The sequence below is a fragment of the Trichechus manatus genome, unplaced genomic scaffold, assembly GCF_000243295.1.
Source record: "Trichechus manatus latirostris isolate Lorelei unplaced genomic scaffold, TriManLat1.0 scaffold00038, whole genome shotgun sequence".
Lineage (NCBI taxonomy): Eukaryota > Metazoa > Chordata > Mammalia > Sirenia > Trichechidae > Trichechus > Trichechus manatus.
The window spans coordinates 1,893,727-1,908,561 of NW_004443974.1; the positions used below are offsets into that span (position 1 = coordinate 1,893,727).

The following is a 14,835-nucleotide window of genomic DNA, read 5'->3' on the forward strand; positions in this document are numbered from 1 at the left end:
AAGAAGAGTAGAGGAAGACCAAGGGATTATGAAACCACAAGGGAAGAGCCCGAACCATCAGTGTCCATTACCAAAGAGAAGGAAGGCATGGAAAGATTGAAAAGTGCCCTTGAATGTAAAAGAAGGAGGTTGCTGTTGGCTTTGGTGAGAACCACTTCACTGGGGCAAAAGGAGCCAGATTACAGTAGGCAGATGAATGAATGAAAGTGAAGATGTGAAGAGTCCATGCTCCTCTTTATAGAAGGAGTATATGAGGCTGAGGGAAAAATTTTTTTTTTTAGCATGAAAGAGACTTGGTTATGTTTAAATACTAATGGAAGGAACTAGTAGGTTAGAAGAGGTTGGACATGGGGAGGAATGATTGGTGAAATAAGATTTCTTGTGGAGGTTGGGAGCGGAGGGAACAGGATTCAGAGCACAGTGGGAGCAATCTGCCTTCAACAGGAGAACTGGAAGGAAGGAGGTAAGAATGGGTTTGGACCCAGGCAGAGTGGTAGTATACTGCAGGAGATCTGTTCTCTGAGGAGTAGAAGGGGAGGTGGTAAGGAAGGAGAATTGAGGAAAGTGAAGTCATTCTGAAGTAACTGTGGAGTGTCTTGGAGAAAGCTGACGAGGGAAATAGAGATTGTCAGGCAGCATTGAGAATCCAGTTGGAGTTGCCTCCAGTAGTAATGGTACCAAGGGGCCTATGTTAGGAGTAGAGGAGGCATGCAGTTTGAGTATTCCAGGGATATGGTTTTGCAGGTGAATGTGACATGAAGAAAAAGGCTGATGAATGAGACTATTGCTGAGAGAATGCAGACATGATTGGTTTTGTTAATTGGATATGGAAGCAAGTAAAAGCAGAAAGAAGGCAGGTCAAGTTACTAGAAGTCTTATGTAGGTTATGAAGCAAGCGTAACAGGAATTTAGTCAGCAGAACAAGTTTGTGGTTAGAATGGATTGATTTCTGTTGAAAAACTTGTGGTGGGGAGTTCTGAGTAATAATGAGGATCACGGTGTAATTAAGAAACTGAACCAGGCATTGTAAGTGGGAAAGACACTGTCCCTGTCGCATGATCACAGTCTAGCAAGAAGCGGTAAGTAACACAAGGTAGGCAAAGAAAACACCAGTGCTAAGAGAGTATTGGGAGGAAGAGAGAAATTCTGTCTGGGATATAAGGCTTCATGCAGAAGGAGGTTTTATGGAAATAGTAGGATTTAGACTTAGGAGGAGAAGGACATTCCAGGTGTACAAAATATTCAAACAAAAATACCAAGGTGAGAAACTCGGGTTGTGTGTAGTCTGCTCTCAGCAGAGGGACTGTGAGGGGCCTCATGATGGTAGGTCTGAGACAGAACATAGATACGGGTTAGGATATAGTCCCGTAGGAATTGGGAAATCACCAGAGGGTTCTCAGTCTTGTTGGTATGTTGGAAACTATGAGGTAGATCGACTGCTCAGGGGAAAAAACATACGCAGGGAGAGAGACCATGAAGTCCCGAATTAGGGAGGCAGTGATGGGAGTGAAAAGAACATGAGAGACATTTTATAAGTAGAGATAAAATGATCTGTGATATTAGGAATACTAGAGAGGCTGCAGTTGAGGATGACTTGGATTTTTAGCCTGGATTATTGAAAAGGTAGTAATTAGGCAGGTCAGCACTGATGAAAATGTCTTTTGAAGTTTTAGAGAGAATTAGACAAGTAGATTTAAAAAGACATCCATATTACAAGCAACCAAACCAAAAATACATAAATTGGACTTCAACTAAGAACTTCGCACATCAAAGGACAGTATCAAAGTGAAAGACAACCTAAGGATGGGAGAAAATATTTGCAAATCACTTATCTGATAAGGGTCTAAAAAACAAACAAACCCAAACCCATTGCCGTTGAGTCCATTCCAACTCTTAGCGACCCTACAGGACAGAGTAGAACTGTCCCACAGGGTTTCCAAGGAGCAGTGGAGGATTCAAACTGCCAGCCAGTTGGTTAGCAGCCATGCGCTTAACCACTGTGCCAGTAGGGTTCCGATAAGGGTCTAGTATCCGGAATATATAAAGAACTCTTACAACCCAACAATAAAAAAAAAAAAAAAAACAACGATTAAAAAATGAGCAAAGGACTTGAATAGACATTTCTCCAAAGAAGACATACGAATGGTCAATAAACACATGCAGAGATGCTCAACATCATTACTCATTAGTGAAATGCAAATCCAAACCACAATGAGATACAAACCCACACCCACTAGAGCGTCTATTATCAGAAAAACAGAAAATAACAAGTGTTGGTGAGGACTGTATGTAACACAAGGTGGAGAAATTGGAACTCTCATACATTGCTGATGGGAATGCAAACTGGTGCAGTCACTGTGGGAAATAGTTTGGTAGTTCCACCAAATGTTAAACATAGAATTAACTGAGCAATTCTATTCCTAGGTATATACCCAAGAGAAATAACAACATACATTCACACAAAAATTGTACACAAATTCATAGCAGCATGATTTATAATAGCCAAAAAGTTGAAACAACCCAAATGTTCATCAGTGGATGAGTGGATAATCAAAACATGATGTATAAATACAATGGACTATTATTTAGCAAAAAAAAGGAATGAAATTCTGATACATGCTACAGCGTGGATGAACCTTGCAAAAACTATGCCAAGCGAAAAAGCCAGACACAAAAGGTCACATATTGTATGATTCCATTTATGTGAAATGTAGAATGACAAATCCATAGAGACAGAGAGTAGATAAGTTGTTGCTAGAGGCTGGGAGGAATGGAGTGACTGCCAGTGGCTATGGGGTTTCTTCTTGGGGTGATAAAAATGCCTGGAATTAGGTAGCTGTGATGGTAGCCCAACGTTGTGAATATACTAAAACAGTCGAATTGTATATTTAAATGTGAGTTATACTCCAGTAATAAATGAAAAGACATCCACATAATTGAAATTGAGGAAATGGATTAGCTGCTCTAAGGTAGATCGTGTCATGCAAAAAAAGAAGCAGTCCAATTAAACTTTTCTGTAAAATCATTTTATTTCTGAAATATCATCTATATGTGATCATATTATTTTCTCTCTTTTTCTTCTTTCAATGTAGAACAGCTTCTCACTTGCCATGAAACTATTGAAGGAGCTGCATAAAGACTCAAAAACAAGAGAAGATTGGCTGGTGAGATGGGTGCATAGCTATTGTCGATTGAGCCACTTCCGGAGCCAGACTCAGCATCATACTGAGCAGATTCTCACTGTGCTGAAAACCGTCTCTTTGCTGGGTATTAAACTATGCTTTATTCTGTATAAGTTGTAGAATAGTATCTTATATTACCTTTTATGCGTCTTCTAAATCTGTTCTTTGTGCTGCTTTATCAGACATTTGGGAATTAAATCTTTGTAGTAATTTTTGTAGATATAGCCAAGTGTGCGAGAGAAAATGATGTCATTTTCTTGGGAGTAGAACAAAAGATTTAATGCTATTGAATATGATTTTTGGAGATTTTCTTTCTTTATAAAATAAAATAGAAATTAAGATTCTCTTTCATACTTAACAAAATAATGGGTCTGATGGTTTTGAAAAACTAAATTGCATACAAAAATGCCTTATTACATTAAATAGAAATAGCCTTTATCCTCCTTAACCCATTAAAACCAAACCCGTTTTTGTAGAACTTCCCCATACGGTTTCCAAGGAGCAGCTGGTGGATTCGAACTGCCGACCTTTTGGTTAGCAGCTGCGCTCCTCCTTAGCTCTTCTCTTTTTATAGTAGACCTTTAGACTGAAGGGAGAAAAACCCTCTAGTGTGGGTTTTGGGTCTGATATGCCTGCTCTGTTGCCCTGTGTCCAAGGTACAGAGTAGCACCGTTATTGGACATGTTCCCAGACACATTGTCAATCTGGGCTCTTCAGCAAGACAGGGCATTCTACAGAGTATCTGCCACAGGCAAGGTGCGAAGGGGAGAAGCAGTCTTTCCATATTGATTTGACGGTTGGAAAATCAGTCTTATGATTGCTTAAATAATTTTTTTTTTTCAGAAGAGAAGCAAGCATTTGTTTGCTGATATTAAGATAATGTTAGTACGCTACGACCTCATTGGTACATTGCTGTTCGTAATAGTAATTCTACAGTTATAGAATGCTCAATAGTTTTTAACAGCCTTATGAAATAAACAGGGCCAGTGGTTATTATCAGGCATCTGAGAGAAATCTGGCAGAGAATTGTTACCCATGGATGACTAGGGTGGTGTGGTTGACTGGACCTCCTAGGAGTCTGCCCTTCCTCTTTCACACACCATTAACATACCTCCAGAAGCTGCAGGCTTGGCCAGGGCTAGGCCAGCTCCTTGCCCAAAGCCGTGCAGTCAAGTAAGAAGCAGAGCTGAAATTTTAAATGCAGCAATTTCTATTGCTGTATCAGCTGTAATCCACAGCATTGGTTTAAACACATGCAGAGCCATTTCCTGTTCTTTGCAACAGACAGAGCCAGGTGCTTTGACAGAACACAGAAGGCTGACATTTGAATAAAAACTAATTTTGAGTTTTAGTTTCTTAGCCTCTATGGACTTTGATATACTTGCTTCTAATAAAGAACATTTTTTATTAATAAGTCAGTTCAAAGAATTCTGTAATAATTATGAAGTCAGTTTCTTGTACTTTCTATGGAATCAAGATTTATTTGTACACTATAAATTTCTTTTTAACATGGTATTCATTTACTTCAGAAAAAAATTTTTTTTGTTTAATCCAACAGATGAGAACACATCAAGCTACTTAAACAAAAATATTGTGGCCTTTCGTGATCAGAACATTCTCTTGGGTACCACTTACCAGATCATAGCTAATGCTCTCAGCAGTGAGCCAACCTGCCTTGCCCAAATAGAGGAAAGCAAGGTTAGAAGAATCTTGGAGCTTTCTGGATCCAGTTCAAAGGATGCAGAAAAGGTAATGAGTATTGGAAGAATGAACTTCTTACGTCTGTGTGCTGCCTGTTTTTAATATGTAATGTTTTGGCTGCACAAAAATAATGAGGGTATCGCTTTCTATTTTTAAAATATACCTGACAGTTATGCAGAGCTGAGTTCCTTAAATAGAAAAAATTGACGTATTCCATGTGTTTCTAGTTTATTTGAATGATAATCATTTTTGGCATAAAAAGTGACAAATTTGACTGGCTTGATGTCGCCAGTTCTCCCATGGACTTTGTTAATGAAATCTACCACTAGTTGCTATTCATGCCCCACTCACTGTGGGGCAGATTAGCCTTTCTTTCTCACTTTTTCATTCAGTGCCTGAGTGGTCATCACTTTGCTAATGTTTTATACTTTGGACAGTTGCCAGCCTTCCCCTACCTCCCTCAAGGTGGCCAGCATCTGCGCAGGCAGAGCCTTGCATGGTGATTGGTGGTAGGTCTTCTCCTGAGAACATTGGAGACAACAGTTAGTATATCTAGCCCATTAGAATTTGTTAAACTCCTTCCTGTTAGCAGTTTTGCTCGTAAGAAAAGAAGGACTTGGAAATAAGGTTTAAGTATTGTTAAAGCCCCTGGCTTCCTTTAATGAAGAAAGTTCATTATCCCTGTAATCCTTGGGAGGTAATTTGTAGAAAGTTCTGTCCAACAATGGTTAACATCTGGTCTGTGAATCCAAAAATTCGAGGTCAGGCATGGTGGGATATGAGTCATTCTGCTCTACTTTCACAAGTGATAGCATTTTTCAGGGATTTACCTTAAAATGCTTTCTTCTCTTTCTTAAATTCCTGACAGAGCTGCTGACTCTCATGAAACCTTCAGCACCAGGGCAGGTGACTAGTGTGCTGTCGTCTGGCCCGCACTTGGCTTGCTCTGTTCTGTTTGGTTGGTTTTTGTTGTGCTCAGGATGTAATTGGAATGTCTCCTTCCCAGTCAGGGCAGACTCTCCTCCTTCACCCAGTTAGCTAGCTTTCTGTATCATTTTAGAGCTGGCCACTATTGATTAGTTGATGAATAATTGGTCACAAGTGGAAAATAGAGTTCCCTGAGAAGGGTTCAGTTACACTTGCAGGTTTCCTAAGGTGTTTGTGAATTCCAGGTGATAATGGGTCTATATGAGAAGGCATTCCATCTCCTTTCTGAAGCTGTGCAGACCACTGAGGAGGGGACCCAGTTTTCCACCAGGGACTGTGCCCGTGTGGCCGGAGCGATAGATGCTTACATGACTTTGGTAGATTTCTGTGATCGGGAGCTTCGTAAGAAGGAAGAGAATGCATTAGGTGAGTCTCATTTTGTTAGTATAAAGTCTCTTGTTTGCTTTTGTTTTCTTCATTTATACATCCACTCATCTACCCTTTATTAATTCATTAACTTTTTTTAATGTGGTAAGTATATATATAACAAAACATTTGCTACTTCAACATTTTTTACATGTACAATTCATTGCGTACATAATTAATTATGTTCATCATGTTATGAAGTCATCACCCCTACCCATTTCCAGGCTCTTCCCTGACAGGTGTTCTGAGGGAAGTCTATCGTATTTTTAAGTGGCCACAACATCTCCAACAACACACCAGCATCTAAATGAAGTCAAGCTGTTTTCTGTCTTTCCATTTGCATCTTTCATATTGGGCTTGCAGCTTTGGTACTATTGGCCTGACTCTTGCTCCTAGAATAAATTCCATAACCAGCAAATGTCCCTTATGTTTCCAGCCCAGGATGCAAACTCTGCTTCATGCAGAATGGGTAATCTAATAGAGAATTCATCTTCAAGTTAAAAACTTTTACTTATAGTCCAAAATTGTATCTAGTGTTTGTTGATCTAAAGCAGCAGTTAAAAAGAGAACGACGTACTGCACAAATATAAACCAAAAAGAGACAATATAATCATTTGTTAAATTTATAATTTATATGTATGTGGATATATTTTTTGTTTCCTTATTTGTTGTCTTTGATAGTTATTGATCCTGTAGCACTACAAACTTATCCAGCACTTGTGGTGGAGAAAATGTTGAAAGCTTTAAAATTAAATTCCACTGAAGCCAGGCTAAAATTTCCCAGACTACTACAGATTATAGAACAGTATCCAGAGGAGACCTTGAGCCTAATGACAAAAGAGGTTAGTATCTACATTCTAGTGAAGAACTTTACAGAACTTAAAGACATATTCTAATTTATACCCAAATTTATTAGCCTGTGCAATGTTTGTATCATAGCTTTTCCAAACCAGCAATGAATCCTACTATGTCCCAAGAGCTTATGTAATTTAAAACTATATAATAGAGTGTTCACACTTAACCATGATCCTCTTTGGGCATTATACGAGTGCTGGGCCTAAATAAGGACCGAAAGGAGTGGAGGAGTAGGAGTGTTTCGGACGGAGATGGGCTTTTCTCTAGCACATTGGCTGCCCATGGAGCTCAGCTGCAGTTTGTAACATCTGTTGTACTGTGTGCTCTGTTTACTACGCAGCCAGGGAGACTGGTGCACTTTAGCTGCACCTACCTCCTGGTGACCACCGTGCCTGCCTGCAGCCAGGCCAAGAACAGTGCTGAGGACCCCACATCAGGTGGTGTCATTGACATATGTGGGGCCTGGCAGGAGATCGGCTGTTGGATGCAGTCTGGACGACTTCTCCAGCATATTCTACTGCAGAGTTGCGAGTACCTTGCTTATCCTGTCCTACGTGGGCCTGCTGCTTGCCTGTCATCCAAGCTCCTATGCTGTTTGCAGGGAAGACTTCATTTTCTTCATCTGTGAAAGGTGTAGGGTCAGTTGAAAGACTGCTTGAAACTCTGACTGTTAAAGATATTTAACTGGAAAATAGGGCCAAGCTTTGAGCTGAAAAAGCAGTGGTTGAAATGCATCCCAGAATACTCCATTGGCTATCCTAGTCAGTGTGAACAGTGGTGGTATGTGAGCTGTGGGGTACATGCATGCTTGTCAGTGCCTTCACCCCCTCTGGTCTCAGGAGGTCTGCATGGCAGATTCTCTCAGCAGGTCTGAAACAGGAGGTTAAAGTAATTCATCCTACATGTGTTTTTCCTAAAGATAAGTGAGGAGACAATTAAATTTAGCTTATTATGTTTTAGTTTCTCCCAGTATAAGATTTTATGTACCTAGGGTAAAGATAGCATTTTGAATTCTTGAGGAAGTAAAGGGGAGTATCGCTCAGTGTTGTTGTGCCCTGGGCAGGCACTAGCCTGACATTTCCTGAGTGATGCTATGAGCTTCACACTGTGCCTGCAGATTTATGTGGATGGACTCATTTTACCCTCACAGATCCTGCATGAGAAAACATAGGCGTATAGAAATTAGGAAGCTTCTCCAAGTGCACTCCTTATGCTAGTGTTCCAAATGTGTCAGCTTTTGTCTTAAAAATAACACCATAAAGGCGTTCGAGGAAAACACAAGTAAAATTTTTTAAATGGTCTTGGAGTAAAGGGACTGAAAACAGAAGCCATAAAAGAAAATCATTTGAGACTTATGTACAGAAGAAAATGTCATAAACAAAGTTTAAAAAGAAAAAAGTGGGAGAAAAATATTTGCAATGCATATGAGAAACAGAGGGCTAATTTATCCAGTCTAGAATGTAAATTGTCACAAATAGATGACAAAAAGGCAAATGCAATTTATACTGGAATTAAATTTCTACTAGATAATGGTCAGAGGAAATGCATACATAATTAAAGTATACAAGGCAAATAAACATGAAATGTTCAGCCTCGCGAGTAGCGAAACACAGAAATTAGAATTAGATATTTTTTACTTCTCCGATTGACAATGATTTAAAAAATTGGTTTTGTCCGGTGTGTTGTTAAGGATTTTGGAAAATAGTCACTCTCATAACTTTTAGAAATGAAAATTTGAAAAATCATTTTGGAGGAAAATCTAGCAATGTTTATTACAATTTTTAATGCTTAAGTGCAAAGAGGAGTATGTATAAGGATGTCCATTGTAGTATTGTCTGTAAAAAAAAAATTGGAAAACAACCTGAATATTCATTATACAGCAATGGTTAAATAAATGGAATGTTATACAGCTTTTAAAGGATTGAGGTAGGTCTGTCTGCATATCTAAGGATGTGATTTCATTCTTGTGAAAAAGGGTATATATGCACATGTATAGAAAATATCAGGAAGAGTTAAGTGGTTGCCTTGGCAGTGGGACTGAGAGGACTGGGGATAGAAGAGTTTTTATTTTATACTTCTGTTTTTATACTTCTCATTTTTCATATTGAACATGTATGACTTTTGTAACAAAACCTGGTTGGTGGTCTTCTTTATGGTCTAAGGCACAGCTCTCTGTGTTTCAGATTTCTTGCATTCCTTGCTGGCAGTTCATTGGCTGGATCAGCCAACTGGTGGCCTTACTGGACAAAGAGGAGGCTGTGGCGGTACAGCACACTGTGGAGGAGATCGCTGACAACTACCCACAGGCGATTGTCTACCCCTTCATAATAAGCAGTGAGAGCTATGCCTTCAACGACACCTCTGCTAGTCATAAGAACAAGGAGTTTGTGGCAAGGTGACATTAGACATAAATTAGTCTGATCAAATCCTGCAGGTTATGAAAAATGTGTGTGGTAAAAGCAAACACGTGGAACCCTATGATCGTGTTCCAGTTTCTTTCCTTTTAAAAATATATTTTATATTAGAATATTATTCAGGAAACATCTACCCATACTCTCATAGTTATTGATCTGTTGGTAAAGACAGACTAGATGAGATGCTTTTGAAATCAGTTCCTAAAATTGTTCTTCAGTTTAAAATATATAGGAAGGCCCCTCTTCTTCATTAGGACACAGTAAGCTGCCTGAAGAGTCATGCTTTTCGAGGCTTCAGCTGACTTGTAAGTGGAGACAATTGACTCAACTAGTAATGGCATGTTAGTTTTGCAAGAATACTTTGTAAATGTGTAATACTTTGGTAAGCGTTCTCCATCAAGCGCTTTTGTTTACCGTCTTCAGACTTGTACACGCAGACTACTGCAGAGGGAAGGCTTTTCAAAAAGAGAAAAAAGAAAAAGTTCAGGAGGAAAGTGTGTCGAGAAAGTGACCCTTTCTTTTATAACATAACTTCACGTACATCAAATTGTGTGTATCAAAAGATGCTACCAAACAATGCCAAAATCATTTGCAAGAAGATTTGCTTTTATATCTAAAAACCTCACCTCTTGATTGAATAGATACTTTGTGTTTCGTCTAATATTGGAGAATTTTTAAGTTGCTCCTTCCCTAGAATATGCAGTTCCCTAGTATATATATGTGTCTTTGAAAGATGTTTGATTACCTAAACTTGGCAATTTTTTTTTAACTTGGTAAATTTTTTATAGGTTAAAAAGTAAGTTGGATCAAGGAGGAGTGATTCAAGAATTCATCAATGCCCTAGAACAGCTCTCCAATCCTGAAATGCTCTTTCAGGTAATGTAACAGCTTCTAACACATAAAACATAGAACTTAGGTAAAATCTACTTTCAATGGAGCTTGATTTTTTTTTTTTTTTTTTTTAATCTATACAGGATTGGACTGATGATATCAAAGTTGAACTAGCAAAAAACCCTATTAATAAAAAAAGCATTGAAAAAATGTATGACAGAATGTATGCGACCTTGGGAGACCCAAAGGTTCCAGGTCTCGGGGCTTTTAGAAGAAAGTTTGCTCAGGTATGGATGGATGGCAGTCTCCTTTATGATAAAGGAGTCATTGTAAAGATAAATATTTACATCCAGTGGTTTATTAATAATTTTGGTTTTAAAATGTCTGCTGAATTTTTAAATGTGCCTTAAGATACCGACAGCATATATTTAGATCATTTAGTGGCAGGTAAGTGAAGTGGGCCAAGCCTTAGGTTTTTTATTACACCCTGTTCTTCATGCTCAGATTCTTAGCTATAGAGGCTACATGTAGTTTAATACTTATACTTCTCAGAGTGATTTGAATATTGAATCAAGAAAATATTTGTGTTTTATATAAGTTGATAAATATTTTTGAACACTTTTCTCTGTTCAAGACCCAGTCCTGAGTGCTACCAGAGATACAAAGGAGGCAGACCCATTTCCTGAATTCAAGGGATTATACAATAAATACCCTGTATGAAGAACTAGGGCATAAAGACAGATGTGATCACTGTGAGAGCTATTTTAAAAGTTGCTCTACAGTTGAAAGGAAGAACACTCTTCATTTCAGAGGGAATCCGGAAGAGCCTCAGGGAGCAAGTAGAGATGGGAACAGGCCTTGAAATGCCCGGACTTCATAGCGCCAGGCCCGGCGTAGCCTGCCCCTCTGAGTGGATTTACCTTCTCTCCCTTGTCTAGCTGGTGGAGTACTCACCCTTTGAGAACTGGCTGAAGCATCAGTTCTTTAGAGCCTTCCCTCAACATCCTTCTCCCAACTGTCCCCAAGAAGAATTAGGTACAGCTTCCTCTGTTGCCAAAAACACCTTGTGTAGCATTCATCACATTGATTTGTTATTGTTGTTGTTGCAGTTTTGGTCCCAGGAGGTTTAAGGCATAAAGGAGAAGTCCTGGGACTCATTTTGCCAGAGGTCCCAAGTCCCACTACTATTAAAAGAGTTGTAGAATATAAGACTCAAGGTAGGTCCCAGCAACGATACAAAAGTCTTTCAATGCTAGGCTCCAAAACCAGAAAACCAAACCTGTTGCCATCGAGTCAATTCCGATTCATAGCAACCCTATAGGACAGAGCAGAACTACCCCATAGGGTTTCCAAGGAGCAGCTGGTAGATTTGAACTGCCGTCCTTTTGTCTAGCAGCCGAGCTCTTAACCACTGTGCCACCAGGACTCCAATGCTAGGCTAAGAAGGTTATATTTAATGGGAGTGATTGACTGGTAATATTTGAGATAACTTTTAAGTCTGGAGTTTTCTGATTTAGTTGTTGTAAACTTGAAGACTGCTTTATTTATTCTATTGACTTCGAAGATTTTACTAACAAGAAGAGCAATCTTTGTTTAGATTAAGTCAAAGCATTATTAATGGGTTGCTAAAATTTAGTACAATAGAAATCCTCTTATCAGACTCAGTTATCTAGTGCTGCTATAACAGAAATACCACATATGGGTGACTTTAATGAATAGAAATATATTTGCTCGCTGTTCAGGAGGCTAGAAGTCTGAATTCAGTGTGCCAGCTCTAAGGGAAGACTCTTTCTCTCTGTCCGCTCTGGGGGAAGGTCCTGGTCTCTTTTCAGCTTCATTCCTAGGTTCCTTGGTGATCAAGTGGCATGTATCTTCCCCTCCATTTGTGCATAGTTGCTTGCTTGCTTAATCTGCTCTTTTATATCTCAAAAGAGATTGATTTAAAACACACCCTACACTCATACTGTCTAATTAACATAACAAAGAAACCCATTACCAATTGGGATTATACCCACAGGTGTAGAGGTTAGGATTTACAACACATATTTTTTGGGAACCCACTTCAGTCCATACACAGACCAATGGTTGATTAATCAAAAACGTGATTAAAGTGGAGAATCATAAGAATATTATATACAGTAAACACTTTATTTTAGCTTAAAACATCTAAAAGTACCTTTCTTTATCTGTTGCTATAAATCCAAGACTTTCTTTAATATGGTCTACTAATTAGAGCTCCTTTGTACCTCTAAATACATCATCTACATTTCAGTTACAGGTTCTTTAAAGTAGAGCAAGAATTTAGATACCTGTGAAGCAGTCTGACTGTAAGATCCTTTTAGATTTCCGTCCTTTACAATTATCTTGCCTAGTCTTTTTGTTTTATATATAGATTTTATTTTTATTGTACTTTAGATGAAGGTTTGCAGAGCATACTAGTTTCTCGTTAAACAGTAAATACGCATATTGTTTTATGATGTTGGTTGCCAATCCCATGACATGTCAACACTCTCCCCTTCTCGACCTTGGGTTCCGCATAACCAGCTTTTCTGTCCCCTCCTGCCTTCTCATCCTTGCCCCTGGACTGGTGTGCACATTTAGTCTCGTTTTGTTTTATAGGCCTGTCTAATCTTTGGCTGAAGGATGAACCTCAGGAGTGACTTCATTACTGAGCTATAAGGGTGTCCAGAGGCCAGACTCTTGGGGTTTCTCCAGTCTCTGTCAGACCAGTAAGACTAATCTTTTTTTGGGGGGTGGAGTGGGGTGGGGTGGGGGGAGGTTAGAATTTTGTTCTACATTTTTCTCCAGCTCTGTCTGGGACCCTCTATTGTGATCTCTGTCAGACCAGTCAGTGGTGGTAGCAGAGCATCATCTAGTTGTGCTGGACTCACTCTGGTGGAGGCTGTGGTAGTTGTGGTCCATTAAGTTCTTTGGACTAGTCTTTCCCTCGTATCTTTGGTTTTCTTCATTCTCCCTTGCTCCAGACATGGTGAGACCAGTGGAGTATTTTAGATGGCCACTTACAAGCTTTTAAGATCCCAGACACTACTCACCAAAGTAGAATGTAGAGCATTTTCTTTATAAACTATGTTATGCCAGTTGAGCTAGATGTTTCCTGAGACCATGGTCCCCACAGCCCACAGCTCAGTTATTTGGTCCTTCAGGGAGTTCAACTGTGTCTGTAGAGCTTCCATGACCTTGCCTTGGACAAGTTGTGCTGGCTTCCGCAGTATTGTTTACTGTTTTACCCTTCACCAAAGTTACCACTTACCTATTGTCTATTTAGTGTTTTTCCCTCCCACCCCTCCCGCTCTCGTAACTATCAAAGATTGTTTCTTTTTGTGTGTAAACCTTTTCATGAGTTTTTACAGTAGTGTCTCATACAATATTTGTCCTTTTGTGATTGATTTATTTCACTCAGCATAATGCCCTCCAGATTGATCTGTATAGTGAGATGCTTTGCAGTTTCATCATTGTTTATTATTGTTGCATAGTATTCCATTGTGTATATGTACCATAGATTGTTTATCCATTCATCTGTTGATGGGTATTTAGGTTGTTTCCATCTTTTTGCTATTGTGAATAATGCTGCAGTGAACATGGGTGTGCGTATGTCTATTCGTTTGACAGCTATTATTTCTCTAGGATATATTCCTAGGAGTGGGATTGCAGGATCATATCGTATTTCTATTTCTAGCTTTTTAAGGAAGCGTCATATTGTTCTCCAAAATGGTTGTACCACTTTGCATTCCCAACAGCAGTGCATAAGAGTTCCAGTCTCCCTGCAGCCTCTCCAACATTTGTTATTTTCTGTTTTTTTTTTTTGACTGGTGTCAGTAATGTTAGTGTGAGATGGTTTCTCACCACGCTTTTGATTTGCATTTGTCTAATGGCTAGTAGTCGTGAGCATTTTCTCATGGTCTCTGTTAGCTGCTTGTATGTCTTCTTTGGTCTATGTTAGCTGCTTGTATGTCTTCTGTGGTGTCGTGTTTGTTGATATCCTTTGCCCACTTGTTAATTGGATTATTTGTCTTTTTGTTGTAGAGGTGTTGGATTTTCCTGTAGATTTTAGAGATTAGACCTTTGTCACATTTGTCATAGCCAAAATTTTTTTCCCAGTCTGTAGGTTTTCTTTTTACTCTTTTGGTGAAGTCTTTTGATGAACATAAGTGTTTAATTTTTAGAAGATACCAGTTATCTAGCTTATCTTCTGGAGTACGAGTGTTGTTAGTTATGGTTTGTATGCTGTTAATGCCATGTATTAGGGCCTCTAGAGTTGATCCTGTTTTTTCTTCTATGATCTTTATAATTTTAGGTTTTAGTTTTAGGTCTTTGATCCATTTTGAATTAGTTTTTATGTATCACATGAGGTATGGGTCCTGTTTCATTTTTTTGCAGATGGACATCCAGTTTTGCCAGCACCATTTGTTAAAAAGACTGTCTTTTCCCCATTTGGTGGACTTTGGGCCCTTGTCGAAGATCAGGTGACCATATGTGGA

At 39.0% G+C, this 14,835-nt stretch overlaps 1 protein-coding gene across 3 annotated transcripts in view; it reads left to right on the forward strand.

The window, feature by feature from the left end:
* PRKDC (protein kinase, DNA-activated, catalytic subunit) overlaps positions 1 to 14,835 on the forward strand; it is a 362,155-nt gene that overhangs the window by 273,085 nt on the left and 74,235 nt on the right. For all 3 annotated transcript variants that reach the window (XR_002823982.1, XM_023730648.1, XM_004375604.2), the window contains 7 exons: positions 3,093 to 3,267; positions 4,741 to 4,931; positions 6,056 to 6,236; positions 6,918 to 7,078; positions 9,275 to 9,486; positions 10,294 to 10,381; positions 10,480 to 10,623. Coding sequence is in view for 2 of the 3 variants with exons in the window: in XM_023730648.1 (XP_023586416.1) it covers positions 3,093 to 3,267; positions 4,741 to 4,931; positions 6,056 to 6,236; positions 6,918 to 7,078; positions 9,275 to 9,486; positions 10,294 to 10,381; positions 10,480 to 10,623 (1,152 nt within the window). In the remaining variant the exon portion in view is untranslated. The remainder of the gene's footprint in view (positions 1 to 3,092; positions 3,268 to 4,740; positions 4,932 to 6,055; positions 6,237 to 6,917; positions 7,079 to 9,274; positions 9,487 to 10,293; positions 10,382 to 10,479; positions 10,624 to 14,835) is intronic.